Source organism: Larus michahellis, chromosome Z, assembly GCF_964199755.1.
Source record: "Larus michahellis chromosome Z, bLarMic1.1, whole genome shotgun sequence".
NCBI classification, from domain to species: domain Eukaryota; kingdom Metazoa; phylum Chordata; class Aves; order Charadriiformes; family Laridae; genus Larus; species Larus michahellis.
This window is the reverse complement of record NC_133930.1, coordinates 63,919,901-63,939,109: the sequence shown is the minus strand read 5'-3', so window position 1 is coordinate 63,939,109 and position 19,209 is coordinate 63,919,901. Positions and strand designations below refer to the sequence as shown.

The 19,209-nt window shown below is 36.0% G+C and overlaps 1 protein-coding gene across 2 annotated transcripts in view; it reads right to left on the bottom strand.

Annotated features, from left to right (window-relative positions):
* Window positions 1–1,802: 1,802 nt before the first annotated feature.
* Window positions 1,803–19,209, bottom strand: part of WDR36 (WD repeat domain 36) — a 33,599-nt gene continuing 16,192 nt past the window's right edge. For both annotated transcript variants that reach the window (XM_074570153.1, XM_074570152.1), the window contains exons 12-23: window positions 18,791–18,945; window positions 17,527–17,641; window positions 16,065–16,230; window positions 15,669–15,777; window positions 14,792–14,871; window positions 10,751–10,858; window positions 9,483–9,580; window positions 7,847–7,989; window positions 7,081–7,197; window positions 6,763–6,844; window positions 4,218–4,405; window positions 1,803–2,414 (exon numbers count right to left, since the gene is read on the bottom strand). In XM_074570153.1, the coding sequence (XP_074426254.1) occupies window positions 2,265–2,414; window positions 4,218–4,405; window positions 6,763–6,844; window positions 7,081–7,197; window positions 7,847–7,989; window positions 9,483–9,580; window positions 10,751–10,858; window positions 14,792–14,871; window positions 15,669–15,777; window positions 16,065–16,230; window positions 17,527–17,641; window positions 18,791–18,945 (1,511 nt within the window). In that variant the 3' untranslated portion in view covers window positions 1,803–2,264. The remainder of the gene's footprint in view (window positions 2,415–4,217; window positions 4,406–6,762; window positions 6,845–7,080; window positions 7,198–7,846; window positions 7,990–9,482; window positions 9,581–10,750; window positions 10,859–14,791; window positions 14,872–15,668; window positions 15,778–16,064; window positions 16,231–17,526; window positions 17,642–18,790; window positions 18,946–19,209) is intronic.

Sequence of the window (19,209 nt, the reverse complement as noted above, 5' to 3'; positions counted from 1 at the left end):
AAGTACTCCCCTTTCACAACTGCTCAGTGGCTGTGAAGCAGTGAAGCATGAAGACTAGAGCACAATTATTCTCTCTCACATTCAAGAAGTAGGAGGGGCATACAACATTAGAAGATAGCAGGTCTGGAGAACACAAACAGAAATACATTATTTCCCTCAGTATTTAATTAAATTGTAGGTCCCATTACTACAGGATGTTGTGAAGGATAAATGGGTTCTAAAAGAGATTACAGGAACTCACAGAGAACAAACAGGTCTGTCACAGAATATTAAGCGCAACTGTTAGATACATCTGGGTCATGAATTACCTAAGTAGCTGCCTGCTGAAAGCTGGTGTGATGTGCTCGAGAAAGGATCACGTTATACATGACCTGCCTGCTAGACCCTTCGTAGCTACTCCTTGCTCCATCTGGAGACACAACACGAGACTTGACAGACCTTTGTTCTGATCCAACAGTAAAGTTCTTTATTCACTGTTCCTTCTTCTACTAAGGCTGATCTGCAAGCACTGACTTACTCATCTTTCAATATTCTAATGTCTTGGTTCCAAAAAAGAAGATTCTTTAAAATCTTCTAAATTAGTTTCAGTAACGCCTATAAGCTCAGAGGTTTATCATATATTACACTGAAGTTTGCGGGACTTGGACTGCTTCAGATCCATTCAGGAAATTGGGAGTAATGGGTTCTTGAGAAGCGCATAACCAGAAGCTCATAATTCTATGGTACAAAGGATTTTCTTAAATCTCAGTAGTAAACTTCATAAAAAACCCTCAGGTGTACATCATTCCCATGGACTACACGTTCTCAGTCCTAACTGGCGGGAATGCCACAGTCGTAAACTTCCATAATATTTCTCTCTTCTCTTCAAGCTTTAACATGAGTCCAAGTTACGGATAAAGAACAGCCAGAACAACACAGAAAAACTGTAAAAGCTGACTTCCCATCACCTCTGCAGTCCTTTGATAACTTTTCTTGCAAATTTGAGCAGCCAGGAGGATGCTGATCTCATGATACATGTGGAACTGTCGCTTGTTTTAAGCGGTATTCCATACTCTACACTACATGTACATGTTTGCAGATAATTTGTTCCAGGAGACATGACTAAGAAGAGCTCCATAATGTGATGGCATTAAAAAAAAACACCAAAAAAAAAATCACATATACAGAACAAAGTCACACTGTTATTTCAGTCTTATGCCAAAGGCAATGAACTCCTATTTTAACTTTTCTCATCAAAATTGCAGAGATTTGTATTAGTTACTCTGTGTTTGTAGCCGTAGCATGTGAAATACAGCAAAGGCCTTGTTTAGGAGATTCTTCTGCTGTGAGGCAGTAATCTCAAACAGCAAAGTTTTTTTAAGATAATCCCATTCATGAAGTCCCAAACTCTGCCCAAACATTATTTGAAAACTAAATATCAATTCATAAAAATAACATCTGATTCAATTAAAATTTCCCCACAACTCAAACCTTTTGATCTAGTAATCTTTATCTCATTAAAAAAAGAATCCTAATGCCTCCAAAATTAAGACCAAGAAACCTGGTTATAAGAGAGGGTGGGTTTTTTTGGATTAGTTTTGGTTTTTTTCAAGGTACATCATTTGTAGCGCAGCTAGAAATCTTAGCTTTCAGAAATCGGTGTCTGAGGCAGAATAGTGAACACAGCTTACCAAAGTGAGAAGAAAACTACTTTCACAAACTTTATAGGAAAAGCACTCTACTTGCAGAAGAAAGCAATTTTTATATTCGTTTGCCTTAAGCTAATGTAAATAAACTGTTAATAATTCAGACTTTTTATTTTTGCATGAACAATAATTGTTTATTAAGCACAATATAGGTTTTGGTCTCCTGCACAGACATTACATTCCCACTTGTTTGGGGTTTTTTTTGTTTGGTTGGTTTTTTTGGTTTTTTTTTGCAAGTCATTTCTTCATTCTGATTTACATTTTTGGCCATGAAAGCATAAGGTAATTAGCTATATTACCTATAGCTGCCCAACTGTTTGTTAACTGACCGCACAAACTAATACAACATGAATATTTAAACTGCACGTATTAATTTTTTGTTCCGACTAATGTGAGTAAAAATACTCAGTTATGCACATTCTAAAATACTTTCCCATACAGAGATGTATAAAATATAGTATAATATACAGATGTATAAAATCAGAAGTCACAGTATAATTCTTGGAATCCACTATTTTTGGTAATAAATTGTACTATCATTCTGAGGGGAATTTTATGCAGACAAAACCCTGGAGTATTTTACAGCAAAGCACTTTTCATATATGTTAACACACACAGACTCTGATTGAAGAGAGTCTGCAAATGAATCCAAGTTTCCTCAAGTTGTGTTGACAATCTGGATACTTCTTCCAGTAGGTTTGGCTCTGATGACAGAACCTTAAGATGTAACTGAAAATGAAAACAAGCAGTTAGTGAAACAAATACAGATAATAAAAAAAAAATAAATTAAGAGATGAGTTTCCTCATTCAATTCCAATACTTTGCTTTCAGGAATGTCCCAAGTAAGAGAAGGACTCTTTTCCTTCAATTAATTGCCTCTGTTTAATGCTGCCTCCCTTTTCTAGTCTTTTACAAGCCATTTTACTCCCACATATGTATTAGATGGAATAAGGCAGCAAAATGTCTTAAATATGTTATTGCTTTACAAGATCTCCTGCTGCTGCTGAATCTATCCTTATCACACACTTCTCTAGAGGGTAATTTTCTCCTCTTTGCAACCTGCATCACAAATTCCTCTTTAGGCTAGTACGGCTAAATAGATGCCTTGAGGTCAATCAGGATTATTATTTTAATTATCCATGTTGCATAAAGCAAGAAGAATGATGGTGGCACACTTTATACTGATACAGGGAGATGATGTCTCTCTCTGTAATAAACAGCAACCTTGGTAAAGATAAAGAAAAGAAACCTCTCAATCTTGTAGAAAAGCAATACATTATTACCACTTAATGGATGGAATACTTATTTTCCTGGCTACAACTTCACTCTAGGAGTCTTGCTAACCTCAGAGCTGTTTTAGTTGGAACCTACAACAAAAGATACTGGTGTTCATGTGTCACAAGCTAAGTTTATATTATTCTACTGTAGTTCACATCAGGGGTACATTTCTGAGTCAAATTTCCTAGCTGTTCCTAACCTACCCTGCAAGACCTAAATTTCTTTTGTATGAAACTAAACATAAAGACAAATTCTAACATCTAATATTGCAGCTATTAATCATATCCAATCCATGAGACCAGACTAATAATAAATAGACTGGATCAAAAGCCACTGGTGAATGAATATCAGGACCTCAAGCCTAAATGTTTTACTCTACAGATCTACTCCTATTCGTCTGCACTGCTTGTTCCTGTGGAAGCTGCCTCATGCGTTCCATTTAACCTCAACAAAAGGAAAAGAGCAAGTCATATTTCTCCAGCATTACACTCTAACTTTAAAACAAATCCCTTCAATATTGCTGTTAAGAAATATTTAGTTAAATAGATAGTATTACATGTCTGAATGTTTATAACAACTTTTTCCTAGTAAACTGTAATTAATTGCTTTCTCAGAGTTTCACAAATCAGAGTATCTTGACAAGGTAAGCACTTGTACATCAAAAGGGTTTCAATCTTCTGCAGAACCACTTTCTCTCTGAGAGTAACTGCTACTATATTTTATCACAACAACTTTCTAACCTCCACACACCTGGGAATCATTTCATTAGCTCTGTGATGCTTTGCAGGTAACAGAAGAAAGGCAGCCCACTGACATGGGAAGTAAAGTCAGTCAGCCTTGCAATGTCTAGTGATAAGTCCAACAAAATGCTCATTTTACTTCCCCAAACATTGTGCACTGAATTATTTTCTTACTTAAGACATAGCGTATCTCATCTTAGCAATTAACAACCATTAAGAAGTTAGGCATATTACAAAAAATACCAACAATTCTAAGTAGCAAATAGTAGAATAAAACCTGTCTGGCACGGTCCTCATCACTATCTGGTTTTTGCAAGTTTCTCTCGACTGTGACCAGATGAGTTGTCAAATTATCCAGTGCATTCAGTTAGTAATTTTAAAACCATCCCCAAGAAAAAAATCACTTAAGATAATTCTTTTGAGCAGACAATTTACATTCTTTTACTGGACAACAATCATGGACAACCATCATTTTAAACAGGACTAACATAAAATTTTATAAGAAAATTGTTACCTTTAAAAATAGCGCAAGGTATGCCTGAGCAAGTTCAAAGTTGTACTTCTTGTTCAGCATCATCCCAATCATTCTCAAAAAGCTTAGCATCACCTCCATTGAGCCACCACTTTCAGGGGCCAAACCCCTTAGTTCTATCTCAATATGAGACGGTCCCAAGGTTTTCAGTAAGTTAAGTGGAGATGTATCTGTGTTAAAGCATTGAGGGATACATTATCAGGAACATTTGAAGAAAACAATCTTACAAATCCTTCCAAAATTATTTTGGTATATTCCGAAATTCTTGGGCAGTGACTGTATGTTTCAAGTTTCTACTGTTCCCTTACTTTTTTGTTTTACACAAAATGCCATCCTGCCTTTAATTTACCCTCCCATCACATACTACAGAGAAGTACATCTCTAAAAAGACAGTTGCATTTTATTTCTAAGTTCACCTTGAAAAATACAAGTAACAACTTTGTATTTGTATAACTTTGTTTTCCCATTTCTGTCTTTTAAGCTGAACAAAATTTCTTATTAACGGCATTAACGTTGTCATTTTACACCTCTTGGCAAAAAGAACATATATACTTGGGACTTCAAGCTGTTACTGCAAATATATCCTAGAAGAGACAAGGTATTGGTTTTACTAGAAATCTTTACAGTGTTTACTCTTATCGAAATTATGCTAAATTGAGGATCGTCTGGTGCACCTAAGGTAATTATTACTTTAAAGTCAATTCTTCCTGCTTTTCCTGGGACATGGTGCGTCGTAGAGTGGGGGAAATCTTTTCCCTGATGGAAACGCTTGCCATTTACAAACTCTTTCCTCCTCTTCATGAATGTTCTTCATCAAGATTTTTACAATCCTACCTGATCTTTAAGAATTCCATTTGCTTTAAAAATGCAGAAATAAAAATATGTATGGTTGCAAACACAGCTGTTGGTAAAAATATTTTTAAAAAGTCTTCCAATTAATATTTATTTTGCTAAGAAGAGCAACTTCTTAAAAGTCTTATATCATGGTAACTAATGGTATCAGGCTTTGGCTACTATTCCTTAGGTGGTATAAATCCGTTTCCATCTGTATTTGATTCCCGTGAAAATCATTAGCTAGTTTTAAATATAATTGTGATACTAACAGTACTAAACAGATGCATTAAATCATTTTTATGCCGTGACATTAAAAAGCCAAGCTTGGAACATACGATGAAGTTGGCATCCATACGATATGGAAAAGATGCCCAGCTCAATCTATGTTCCACAGTCCTAATCTGAGATACCAATCCCTGTCTCCATGCCAATGGCAAAAAAGCCATCCCAGGATGGCTTCTAGTATACTACTCTATTTGCAAAGCCTAGTCACCTTTAGAAGAGATGCCTGCAAACTAGCAAGCACAGAGCTGTGTTACACATCAGAGGCTTCCCGAGTCAGGATCAACAGGCTCCCTGGACTGGGATCACAGCACACAGTGTGGAGCACACGTGCCTTACAGCAGAGGTGGCCTGAGGAAGGCCCACTATTGCCCACTACTGCAATGCATCACAGAGTGTACTTGCTCCCTGGTATGCCCAACGTCTAGGTGCTTCATTAGGTTTTTAAATATTCACCTGATGTTTCACTCTTCTCTGAGCACCTCTGAAGCAGCTTAATAGAATACTATCAATCGAAATACTAAAAACACAGCATAAAAACACACCTTGTTTGTGATGAACAATAAGATTCTGCACACAATATGTTTGAAGTGCAGTTGACTACGCTGGTCATCTCAAAAGCGTTTAAGAAGGGGTAGAAAAATTCCCAGCAGAACTGCCTTGTGGTCAAGCTACCAGTGACTGTCTGTTTACACTTCCAAGCCAGCTATATTGGCAATCATTTACAAAAATCTAAATTTCAATGATTCTGTAGCAGCGCAAGTTAAACAGGGAAAACAGCAGGTACATTCCACAGGCAATTTAAGTGACTGAATTTCAAAGTGAAATTAATGTTAAAAGAAATCCAACAGCTTATTTTCATATAAATTATTTCTTTTCAAGCTTTAAATTGTAAAGCAATCAACAAAAGCTCTAAGTTTGCTGAATGTTTTGTGAAGTAGCCCTTGAAAATAGAACTTGTTATGCAAATTACGTTTTTCATGTTTCCATGAATCACTCCAGTATTCCTTACCAGACTATTCCCTTCCTTTCTTACCCTACAAATAACACATAGCACCTTTTCTGGGTGAGATCATCACAATCTCCAAGAAAGTCTAACCATCTTATGAATGTTACCTTCTTTCTCTATATGGCTTTTAGCCTGAACTAGGCTCCATGCTGCAGGCAAGCTGGAATGCCAATGGATCTTTGATCTAGATTGGCTATCTATGTAGTAGTCAGCTTTATAGCTGACTATATATCTATATGTGTGTATCTATCTATCTCTATCTAACTAGAAAGGCTCTTTGCCTTTGCTACTGTAATACACATATTTTTTTCCTCAGACATTACAATTCTGGCATTAGAAATCCAACCCATATCAAAACGGTATTAGCACCTACATTTGTAGTGAAATGTCTTGTCAACTTACATTCATTAGTGCTCAGGGCTTCTTCAAGACGAATGTAGAAATCTGATTTCTGTGCCAGAACTCCAAGGTTTACTACCTTTGACTAGACCACAAAAATATAAGAGAGTGTGCATGAATACACAAACATATTTTTACATCTCAATTAGATTCTTTTCCTATTGACAGAATAAAAGACTTTAAGAAAAAAACATTAATGCAAATGTGTTAAAACAGCTACTTTAAAGTCTTTAGCAAGATTTCACTCAGCACTAAAAAGCACTCAAGATTTTCTTGTAAAATACACTAGATAAAAACTATTGTATTGATTCTTGGGTTTACCTGTGTATCATTTTCTTCCTCTGGAGCAACGTATCTGGGTATAAGTCCAGGAACCGTTGGGATGAAGAAAGGGGCTGATTTGGGAACTTTTGGTGGCTCTCTTGGTTTATTTTTTTTCTGTTAATTAGATGATGATTATTTTAATGCAAATATAGTAACAACATGTGGGGATTTTCTTTGTCAAGAGTTTTTTTTTTAAAATACTATGAAAACTGTAAGGACTAACTGAAAACTAAATATATAGGTAAAATGTTTTACCACTGAATATGAAGCTACTATTTAGAAGAAAAAACAGCCGCTCTCCCAAATCCCAGAAATTGTGAAAAGCACCATATAGTCTTCTACTGCAAAATTTTAAAAAATACCTGAAAAGTGGGATCAAGTTTTGTGATTTAAGTAAATGCAGCTCATAGAACAAGGGCAAATATATCTGGCTGTATACTACTATGTTTTGCACATTCCGTCTTGTTCCAGTTATGGGAATGCCCAACAGTGATTTGGAGACACAACCTAGGAACAGCTTTACAGGCACTTCTCAGCTGCATTGACATGGAAATATCTGCCCTCAGGCAGCTATTTTGCATGTTGCAGAAACAGTAATGTCAAAAGTTATGAAACACTTCCTCCTTCTCAAGATTTCTCGAACATCCAAGTTAACACAACTGTCTGCTTTACACTACAGGAGAAACAGCCCTTATTTTGCCTTCTTAAAAACTACAATCCAAATACTACAATAGATAAGCAATGGTGTGCCTAATATCGTTACCTTGATAACATCAAGACTGAGGAGATTTTTCCACCTTGATTCTGGTAATGAGGAAAGGGTCACTAGCTGCTCTCCCAGCTGCTCAGGTGAGACATATTCTATCATTTCATCACAGGTTTCTTCATCTCCTGACACATCCACATCTTTCGAGAACAGATATCTTATGAACATACATCTTATGAACATACATACTTCACATTTATTTTTTTAAAAATCAAAACATGATAATTTCTTTTGCAATTTTTGAAAAAAAACCATGCATAACAGCTAGCATAACATATAGCTCAAAAGCTACAGAAACAATTTTTATTAACCCTATTAAATATTAAAATGGCACACAATTATAGCTAAAACATAGAATTGGATAAATAAAATTTTAAAGACTAACAAGATTTATCCACTTTGGCTGAAATGATATAAATGCAATTTATAGAAGTCCTAAAGGAAGAACAATGGATTACTTTTAAACTGTTAACCGCTGTAAAATATATACACAGCAATTTTAGTTCCAAGTTACAAATCTGTAAAATCCTTGCATTTAAATACGTACAATGTTCACAATCTGTTCATAGGTATGACTGATGTGGCACATGAAGATGAAGAAAATCTCAACATTAAAGCACAACATCACACAACAAAAGATATGCAGTTTGTCATTAGGTTATCTCTAGACTTCCTATCTGGTCTTGACCAAACACCTTGACTTTCCCTTTCTTTTTGCAAAATATTACATGGCTGAAGACATGAATATGATAGAAGTCAAAAGAAACAAAAAAATGTAAAACCATTTAAAACTCTGAGCATCTAAACAGGAACTTTACATTTGCTGAAGACAGAAAGCGTATTAAAGTGTTCAGCCAAAATCAGTTTATAGGATTAAAACATTCAAAGTTTTGGGATGAAATCCTGTCTCCCTAACTTAAGTATCTAAAATAAGTATGTGCTTAATAAAGCAGTCATCATTAAGCACATTCCTCACTCTTCTATAAGGTCAATAGCTATGTGTGTTTCTCCTCCAGATGGAGATCAAAATGCAGGTACTGCTAAACTTGGGCAGACAAGATCTCCATCTAGAGGCTTAACCATTTATATTAAACGTATCAAAAACGCAATTTAGGCCTTTCTTTCACTGGCAATCTAGCACAGGTACGTAGCAGGTCAACTGAACCCAATTCTGTTGCAAACAAGACAATATACAGCAGAGAAACTACCATGGCATACAAGCAGACAAAAAAAGTTGGAGGGAAGTGGAACAAAGAACAATTCTCTTCCCACCACCAAACAGTAATGTTAATTTCAAACTGGCCTCCCAGATGTCACAACAGAAGGCATTTACGCAAGTCTGGGATTAAAGAAAGCCAGCAAATAGCACAGATGTTTTTATTACCTACAAAATCTCCTTGAAGATGTGGAGATCACCACAATGTAATTCTTTATGTCTGAACATAGAAACATGACTAGATTTTAGTAAATAATATTAGCATATGAGTAACTATGCCAAAAATGGTTGAAGCAATAGAACAGTTCAGAGAAAGACTGCCAAGACACAATGAGTTTTCACTGAGGATGCAAACCATCTTCTACTTAAAATATAATACCAAACTGAACATAAAATACTCTTTCATCTGAAGATTACCTTGCACAGGGCAGGTGCTAGGGAGTGTCACCACAGAAGGTTCATAATCTGCCGGAAGGGGCCGTAAAGAGACAAGTGAATATAGAGAACGGTTTGACCTGAAAAATAAGACAGGCATTTAGAACCAATTGTCAGGAGAATGGGAACAAGTATTTTAGACATAATTTTTACTGCAATCTAATACTACTGCATTACAGCAGTTCACCAGATTCTATTCAAGATTAGTTTTCCTCATCTACCAGATAAACAAGAAACGAAATGCAGCAATATACATAACCTGGAAGTCTGAAACATAAAAGTTATGCTGAAGTACTATTGCCAAGAGCATTTAATACATATGGCACTACCCGGTATGATTACTTTAATCATTGCCATTTACTATATTTACTCGAAATTGCAAAATTGCCTACCTAAAAAGTTTGCTTTGTACTTAATATGTACAATACGTTATGCAAACATAAATGATTCACCCTGCTTTCACAGAATTTCAGAGTAGTACTCAGCAAGTTTTCCTGAGGTCTGGAATACACACACAAGTCATTCTGGCAAATTATTTTTTCTGTCAATATGAAATAGGGCTAGGTAAAAACCTTTGTCATTACTTACAATGAAGCACTTTTACTTAAGCATAGAAAAGTCTAACAATTGAACACCCCTCAGCCAAAACTACAGGCTACAAATGTAACCTGAAAGATCGATCTATCTATCAAAACGGAAAAAAACCCCACCAAATCACTTAAAAGGTGTGTTACTTCAGTACTGGACCTTAGCAGTCATTTGTTTTAAAGCTGTATCAGTGGGAAATCGAACCAAAACAGATTTTACATCTGTGCTGATCTATCATTAATAAGCAGAAATAATTGCACCTTCTAAATTCTACTCAGAAGTCTTAGACAATACTGTATACCAGAACAAGAAGAAAAGCTCTTCAGAAGTAGCACTATACAAGCACTGACACTTCAAAAGGGGTAAAACAAAAATAGTAGAGTCAAAGAAAAACTTTAGGAATGACACAGAGAGAATTCTTTAACATAGAAACATTTAGAAAAAAAGAGTTCATTTAATTATCAGAATAATTTTTTAACTGTGAGAGATTTCAAAGTTTATGAATCACAGCAATACAGAATATTTGCCTTAATTAGAACCAGAGAACACAAAACCCTGGAGATGATATTTTGCAGAACAAGTCTCTATTTGCGATAAAAGTGATTAAAAGAATTCTTCCCCATCTGAAATTCTGTGTAGAAACAGATGTAACACATACTCACCACAAATAAATTCCAAGATCATCCACATGTGTTGAAGCTAGAAAATCTCCTGTAGGAGACATAGTAAGGCTCACAGCTGCAGAGTCTACCAAAAAACAATCTATGAGGCTAAGTAGAGAAAAAACAACAGAGAAATTCTCAGGAAGATCAACTTGTTTATCTGTGCATATCTGAACAGCAGCACAAATACGACTGAAACCAAGCACAACCCTGGAAGCATGTATACAAACTATCGTATTAGAAGTATTCAAATACGACATATAAACTTAGCAAATGACAAATAAACTTAAAAAATGACACTATGCAACAAACCACTCACCTCTATAAAATTCTCTAAAATCGACTAAAGCTGGTACATTTATCCTAGACATCCACATTCTGTGGAAAATATGATGAAACACCTATCCGCATTCAACTCCTTATGCCTAACACTAACCATTTTAGTGGCCATGTATTTTGTACTTTCAATCAGCTCCATGGTGCTCTGACCTCATCTTTTAGTTCTCTGCCATAATTGTCAATTCCCTTTCTAAGAATACTTCATATACACCTGGTTAATACTAGGACCTAATGTTCCTGAAGTAAAGAATGAACCGTACACTGCAATATTTGGTTATCTGCAACAGTTTGTTTTGACATTACCGTATCTTCAGCCTGATATAACATTCCTTCATCATTCCTTTTACTATTGCAGAGAACTGAAAAAATTAAAATATTCAGTAGTATGTGACTATTTTAGTAATAAGCCACTTTTGAGTTCTGGATGATGCCACAAGTCCTGTATGATGCACACCCTTGTAGACATGCACTCAAGCCCACATCATAGCACTAACTTGTCACTTGTTGAGGTACAAATTTCAGTTATTTCAAATTGCAAGAAACAGTTAAGTTTGACAACTAATTAAGAGAAACAAAAAATGGAGACCTTAAATAATTTGTTATTTTTTACAGACCAAAATCAAAAGCAAAGTGAGAAGTGATGAGAGCAGCTACTTCTACCACTCTGTTCTGTTCAGTACACATAGAAAAAAACACTGATGTAACAAAGCAGTCCAAAAAGTAAAATCTTGTGGCCAATGTATTTTCTTAGGTACCGAGCACTCCTGTGATTATCTGACAAACCACATTAAAAATAAAAGCTGTTTTTTCCCCTGAATGGAATGGTTTTTTCCTTCTGCATGCTGTTAGATGCATGTTACAAGTCATCAGGTAAGAGCCACATCATTCATCACTCTCAACATAAAACATACAAACACTAAATCCACAAATGCCAGAACATGTATCAGTTACACTGATTTTTGCACACAGAGCACAATGGCTAGAAAACTTAAATACAGGTTCTAGTTTCAAATCCGTCCTTTTACCAGTGAGAAACACTGCTCAAGGAAACAACCATAAGGAACAACTGCAAAACAAACTTTAAATTTTTCTAGTTATGGAATTTAAATCATGATTAAAAATACAGACTTGGGGGAGGAGAGGAAATCAATCCACTATAGGACAATGAGAGACATGCCTGTAGTTTTTACACAAAATGTATAGTAATTGCTAAATTAATCCTGCCTGGGGGCTGAAAGCATTCATCTTTACACTTTTCATCCAACTGCAGAAGTGAGACAATGGAAAAGTATAAAATTGCTGAGCTCACAACACCAAGAAGTTTCTTTCACCATTGTGTCTCAAGTATCCTGTCCAAACTACAAACAGTCAGCTTGTGCCCTTGATTCCTTCATTTGTCTAAAGAAGCTGCACTGCAGAAAGAAAAACTTGCATAATGCCAAGGTTTCTGCTTGTAACTCTCTCTACATAAATTGGTAATTTTCTTCCCAATTCTCAAAAAGCCCTACATAAAAAACCATATGCTAGGAATACTTGCATTATATAAGGACAGTTAAGCAGCATTCCCGTTTATAAACAAATGTTCTCTAAGTAAATGGCATGACATCTATTAAAGTCAGTTGGTATTTTTTGTAACATAGTACTCAGTCATCTAAAAAACATGTTTTCCATCCTTCTCTAAGGACAATATCAAAGCTGAGTCTTTAGAATACACAGTTTATAATTCAGTTCTTCTATTTATGAGCAAATATACCACAGCAAAAGTAAAACAAGCATCTGGCTTTTTATTAAAAGCTGTTCTTCCTTTTCAATACAATCCTTTGCATATGGTTATGGAAAAACCTTTCCTTTAAGTTCTAGAAGAACTTAGCCTCATTACTTTCAAAAACAGGGTTTGTCATGTACCTGCCTAGATTTGAGCTTGACTGGAATTTCTTGCAGTTACTTAGAGAAGAGACAAAATATTTACTTACGTGTTACATGCAGACAAGAACTATTGTTAGATTACTTTTAAAGAACAGTATGAATGGATTCTTACTACAAAGTGTTATGTTACTAAGGAAATGAAAGATACAAGTAACATTTCTGAAGTGTTATAATTAATGCCGTAAGTTTTTGTAGGCATATCATTTGGGAAGGGAAAGAGGGTTAGAAAGATGTAGTCCAAACAGAGTGTTAATTTCCCTCCCCTTTATACTGGAAAGATGACAGTTACTGTTCATCCTGTCCCCTTTTAGACTAGTGTCATTCATCATGTAAGAATAGGTCAATTATTTGTTGAGATTCAACACACTTTTCATAGTAAATTGAAAACTGTTACTGTATACAAAATTATTTACCAAACCACATCAACAAAAGTAATCAATTGAAATGCAACCATTCAGTGCCAGGTATAACCAGAGCTGCACAGTGCACAGGACTACTTTTAATTACTAAAAATCTATCTGATGTGCTGCTAAAAGAATGCACTGGCAGAACTCCAAGTTACTTTTTCACCTTTTTTTTCTGGGCTCCTGAACCTCTTGCATGTACTTCTCCAAATTTCATTCTGGGAAAAGACTACTCACAGTGGATCATAAAAGCGTATTTTTGGCAGTTGCAAGGATGCCTAAGTGAAAAATATAACTGAAGTAAAGCCTTATTGTGCTGCTAAAATTAATGTAAGCGAGAACAGGTTTCTACTTAAAAAACCAACTGGAGTAGTGCATCCAACTCTAGGGCAACCAGCACAAGATAGGCATGAAGTTTGAGCAGGTCCAGGAAAATAATCAGAGGGCTGGAACATGTTTCCTGTGAGGACAGGCTGAAAGAGTTGGGACTGTACACCCTGGAGAACAGAAGGCTCCGGGGAAACTTCCTTGTGGCCTTTCAATACTTAAAGGGGACTTATAAGAAAGACTGAGAGAGACTTTTTAACAGGGCCTATAGTGACAGGAATCATAGAATGTGTTGGGTTGGAAGGGACCTCTACAGGTCATCTAGTCCAAGCCCCCTCCATCAAGCAGGGACATCTTCAACTCGATCAGGTTGCTCAGAGCCTCATCAAGCCTGGCCTTGAATGTCTCCAGGGATGAGGCCTCCACTGCCTCTCTGGGCAACCCAGGAAAAGGGGCAACAATTTTGAACTGAGAGGAGGTAGGTTTAGACTGGATACAAGGAAGAAATTTTTTACTATAAGGACGGTGAGACACTGGAACAGGTTGCCAAGAGAAGCTGTGGACAGTGCCTCACTGGAAGGTCAGGTTGGACTGGGCTTTGAGCAACCCGATCTAGTGAAAAACGTCCCTGTCCATGGCAGGGGGGTTGGACTAGACCTTTGAAGGTCACTTCTAAATCAAACCATTCTATGAATACTTCAGCATATCATAAAGCAATTCACCTTAAGCAATCTCTTTTTGTTTAGGTTAGAGTGCTACTTCCAGACAACAAACTCACACTCATTCACACCACATGAGAACTCCAGGATTCACCATTAGATCTTCAGGGCATCGTTATTTTGTATACATAGAAAAAGGCACACATTGCTAGCATCACATTCAACTGAAATACTGTGTACTTGTTTGTTATACCATGTACAACTTTGAATACCACATAGTACAGGTTGGTGACAGATACTCAAGCTAGAAGGCTTTTTGCCGCTTAACAGACAGAAAGGGGATTATAATAAATTTCTTGCTGCTGTATAGTTTTTAAATTACTCACCATCCAGAGGGAAGGTCCCAAGTCTTAATGGTACAGTCCATCGACGAAGTTATTAGCCAACGGCCATCAGGACTGAAAGTCTAAAATAAAATAATCAATCCAATGGCACAACTGACAAGTCAGTCCGTACAGGAGGTCCCCTTTTACACATTTCAAGAATAGATTGCTCCCTAACATCAGGACGAAGTGGTCTGGCCACAAAACAAAAATTGACCTTATTGCCCACCTTATTGAAAGCGATAAAAGGACAAAAACGGAAGCTATTTCAGAACATGTTTAAATACATGATGCAGGACACATCTCATTGTTAATAAAAGCACTTTGGTCCTCACTTTTATGTTAATGATGAAAACCACTGAGCATAAAATTGAAGAAACTGAACAAATACTTCTTTACTAGCACTTAGAATTAAATCAGAAGCTAAAAAGTATTTCAGTGAACACTACAAAGCACTATTACACAAAATGTAAAACAAGGAATTATCAGTCCATTGCATGATCTCAGAACTGTTTATACCTTTTATCTCCCTGTAGCATCTTTTCAGTATATACAGTTAAGAGCATTGCACAATTTCGCCCCTCAACATGCTTTTGGTTATTCTTAATGCTTTATTTTGTTAAACCCAAAATTAGATTGTTGCAAATTTATATATAGTAAAATCCCAAAGCACATCAAAAATACATGGCCATTCAAACACTATACACTTTAAGTTGAAAACTATCATGGCGAAAACTGCTGTAGAGCTGAACTACAACTTTACTATTCGTAGCTGAATGTAATACTCAGTGACTTAGTAGACACAGAGAAATACACCGTCTTTAAAATTAATTAGGTATTTGTACACATCATCTGTTACAGAAAATGAGTTAACAATTACCATGTCATTAATCCGTCCATGGTGTCCTGGGAACGTCCTGACAATCTTCCTGGTTTCTATATCCAGAACACTAATACTGAAGTCATCAAAGGCAATTCCCAGAATACCACTGCCAAAAATCATTAGCACATATGATAGTGAATATTTGGAGATAAGAAATAAAAACAACACCCTGACATTGCTCCAAAAATCTTTTATCCTGACATAATCTCAGAAAAACAGTTACATTCCTTCAGTCTAATAAAATAGCTCATGGTCACTTTGTTTTGTCAACTAGTAGTCAGTTGTATTTCAATGCATCAAAAATTTAAACTTCATTACAATATTTGGTTGCCACCCTACTCTTACGTACTTGCAGCAAAAGAAAATCCACATGAAATAGCTTCAGTTTCTTACCTGTCCCTGTGAAGCAGAATTCCACTCGGCGAAGAAGAAAGCTCAGTGCAGTAAACGAGATCTTTAGTTTTGAATTTCCAAAATTTAATTAATCCTTCACTACCAGCTGTGATTATCAGCTGATTTAATCCATCCACTGCTACCCCCCTAATGGTCCCCTCATGTGCTGCAAATAAAAGGAAAAGAAAGTTGTATTTCAGAATTTGAACATAGCATAGAAATCAGCAGAATGCCACACACTATTCTGTGTGTCTTCACCTAACTGCACTAAATGAGCAGTAAGCATGTGACAAACAATTCTAAAGCCACCTGGCAAGGCGGCTTGAATATTATAAGTTTCTTTACTAGTACAGAGCCAAACTGCTTTCAAGTAAGCACCTAGAATACAATACAAAAGCTGTGAGTAATTCCAGGTGAATATTAGCTTTTATTTCTGCTTTAAAATCTGGGGGGCTTTTTTTTGAATGTGAAATTTGAGGGACTTTTTGAATCACTTATGGAATACCTCCAGGAGGCCCAACTACTCCACACAAAATTTACAGCCTCAGTTTTGGCACAAAGACTGGGAGTTTTCCTAGGATGCTTTACACTGCAGTGTAAAGATGATAAGGCATAGCTCCTCTGGTTTTGGATCAATTTTATATCAATTTTATTTCTTACTATATGCCTAGGGTTACTGACCAGTAACCAAACTCATAAAATTCATCCCACTATCAAGCAATGATGTCATTAGGAGACCACTTCACATTTACTATGCTAAATGGCTTTTAGGAACCCATTAAGGTTTACAGGTTCATCAAGACTCTTTCCTTATTTCTATAACAACAAAAAGAAAAATAAATCGGATCACAAGGTCCTTATTATAAATTGCAGACTTACAAAGCAACAGCAAACATACATGAGAATACATGACATGAAATATATATGTACGCAACCATTGAAAGAAGTCTGAACGTTGACACTTACATTAAGGGTTAAGTTTGCAGCTGGGTTATTGAAAATAATAGCATACGCAAAGAACTGGACTTGCTTAGGATTTCAATTTCCCATGCATGTAAAGTATTCTTTCAGTTTTAAGCAGAGAGCACAAAACAGATGGCCAAATTTATCTCAGAGATAAAACCCTATAACATAAAGCTAAGTACTGGAAATGTGATTATCTCAGAAAGAGCTGAGGCCAGAGGATCTCATTTTAGTGCTAACCATTTTGGTAACTGACAATTTTGTGTTAATTAAAACCAAACATATGCTAACATCGGAGCTGTTAAAACTAGCAGGGATCCTGTCCTTCAGAGTATGTTTCAAATTACTTCTGATTACAATACAAAATAGGACAATGTAGGGTAATTAGAGAAACTGAAGACATTCCCAAATTCAACTCAGAAGCTATGTTAAATGACAGAACACCAGTTTGTCACTGTTCTGTTAAGAGTCAGTATTTTAAAAGTGTAGCAATTCTTACCTCTTTCTTTGCCGTAACACCCTCTGTGAATACCAGACTGCATGTTATACACATCTACCTGTCCAGTTGACAGCCCAACTACAGCAAAGTTCCCACATGAGGTGATGTCAACTGCCTTTCAAGGGGAAAAAAACCACAAATATCTATGAAAACAATTTTTTAAGTGTATATCTAATTAGCAAAGTTGTTAGAAGATATATAACGTATCAGGAATACAAAATACCAGTGTGTTTTTATTAAACTTCTTCAAGGAAAACTGCACAGAACAAACAACAGTTTACACCTGAAAAAAGTAGAGGAAGGAGCTCTTAAAATAAGCAAGTAATCAACAAATAACAAATATGGCACTGCATGCTTATGAAGCATAATGAAATACTGACTTGGTGATATCCATCAGATTTCATATCTAATAATATCAACACTGTAACCTAAATGACTAACCTATATAATCAAGACATCCACAAGTTTAATCCCTAACAAAAGTCCAAGCATGCCAACTGCACGCCTCTTTCAATGCCCGTATTGGCAACAGCACCCTAAAACAGGGTAAGTTCACACAGACTTTAAATAGTAGAGAAACAAAGATCTAGATGTATTGGGAAAGATTAAATCCAAAGAATGTAGTACTTAAAGCCACCTTTACAACTGAACTGATCTCATCTACCACTTAACTACTAACCATAAGGTCAGAAAAACGATGTATCACAAGATACAGTAGTAGTATTAATGCCTAGCACATGAAGTATGCCATGGTAGCTACTTGTCTTGCAAGCTCGTAAGCCTCAGGAAACATTTATACCTCTTTCATCGAGCGTTAGACTTTCATTGTGTCCAGATCAAGTTGTAAAGCATTTTAGAGGGAATATCCTGGCTGCAATTTGGAAATGCATTTTTCTGTATTGCCAAAAGGAAGTATCTTCCACAATTTGCATTCACACAGCAAGTTTATCATCACAAGCATATAGTCAACTCTAGATCATTATGACAGATTAAAGGAAACACCAACTACCTATGTGAATCAGAAAATAAAATCTGTGCTTAACCTCGATGTTTAAGGAAAAAATGCATAGGCAGCATTTTTCTTAAGACCATATACATTACAGAACAGCTACGTGGACACACTGAGCTGGCAGAAAGCACTTTGCAAAGCATCTAAAACACGTCTAGATAGTGCTTTTGCATTCTAAACATTGCTTCTGTACAAACAGAAATCCAAATAGCATATACTGTAAGGGTAAAGAAACATTATCTTAAATAAACTTACTGTTGCATATATATCAATAGGCTTATGTTTGCCAAATTCTTCTGGCCTCAGTTTATGAGCTCCCATGGAAGTTTTCTGATAGTTCCAGGTTGTACAGGTTATATACCCTTGATGGCAGGCAACAATACCATCCCAGTCACTCTGATGTGCTATTTCTGCAATGTAACACATAATCCTTTTAGAAACATCATTGTAAAATCAAATAAGCTCTTCTGATTTCATAAGAAAGAGTACTTTGAAATACCTTTAGGCAGAACAGTTCATATTTAGTGTTCTTGTTGGACACTCAAAAACCTACCATTCAGAAAAAACACCTGGCAAACCGTTGTGCATTTGATAGCGTAACTGAAATGCCACCAAAACCACGAGCACTTTTTTGGTATGTTATATACATATATGTGTATATATACATATGTGTG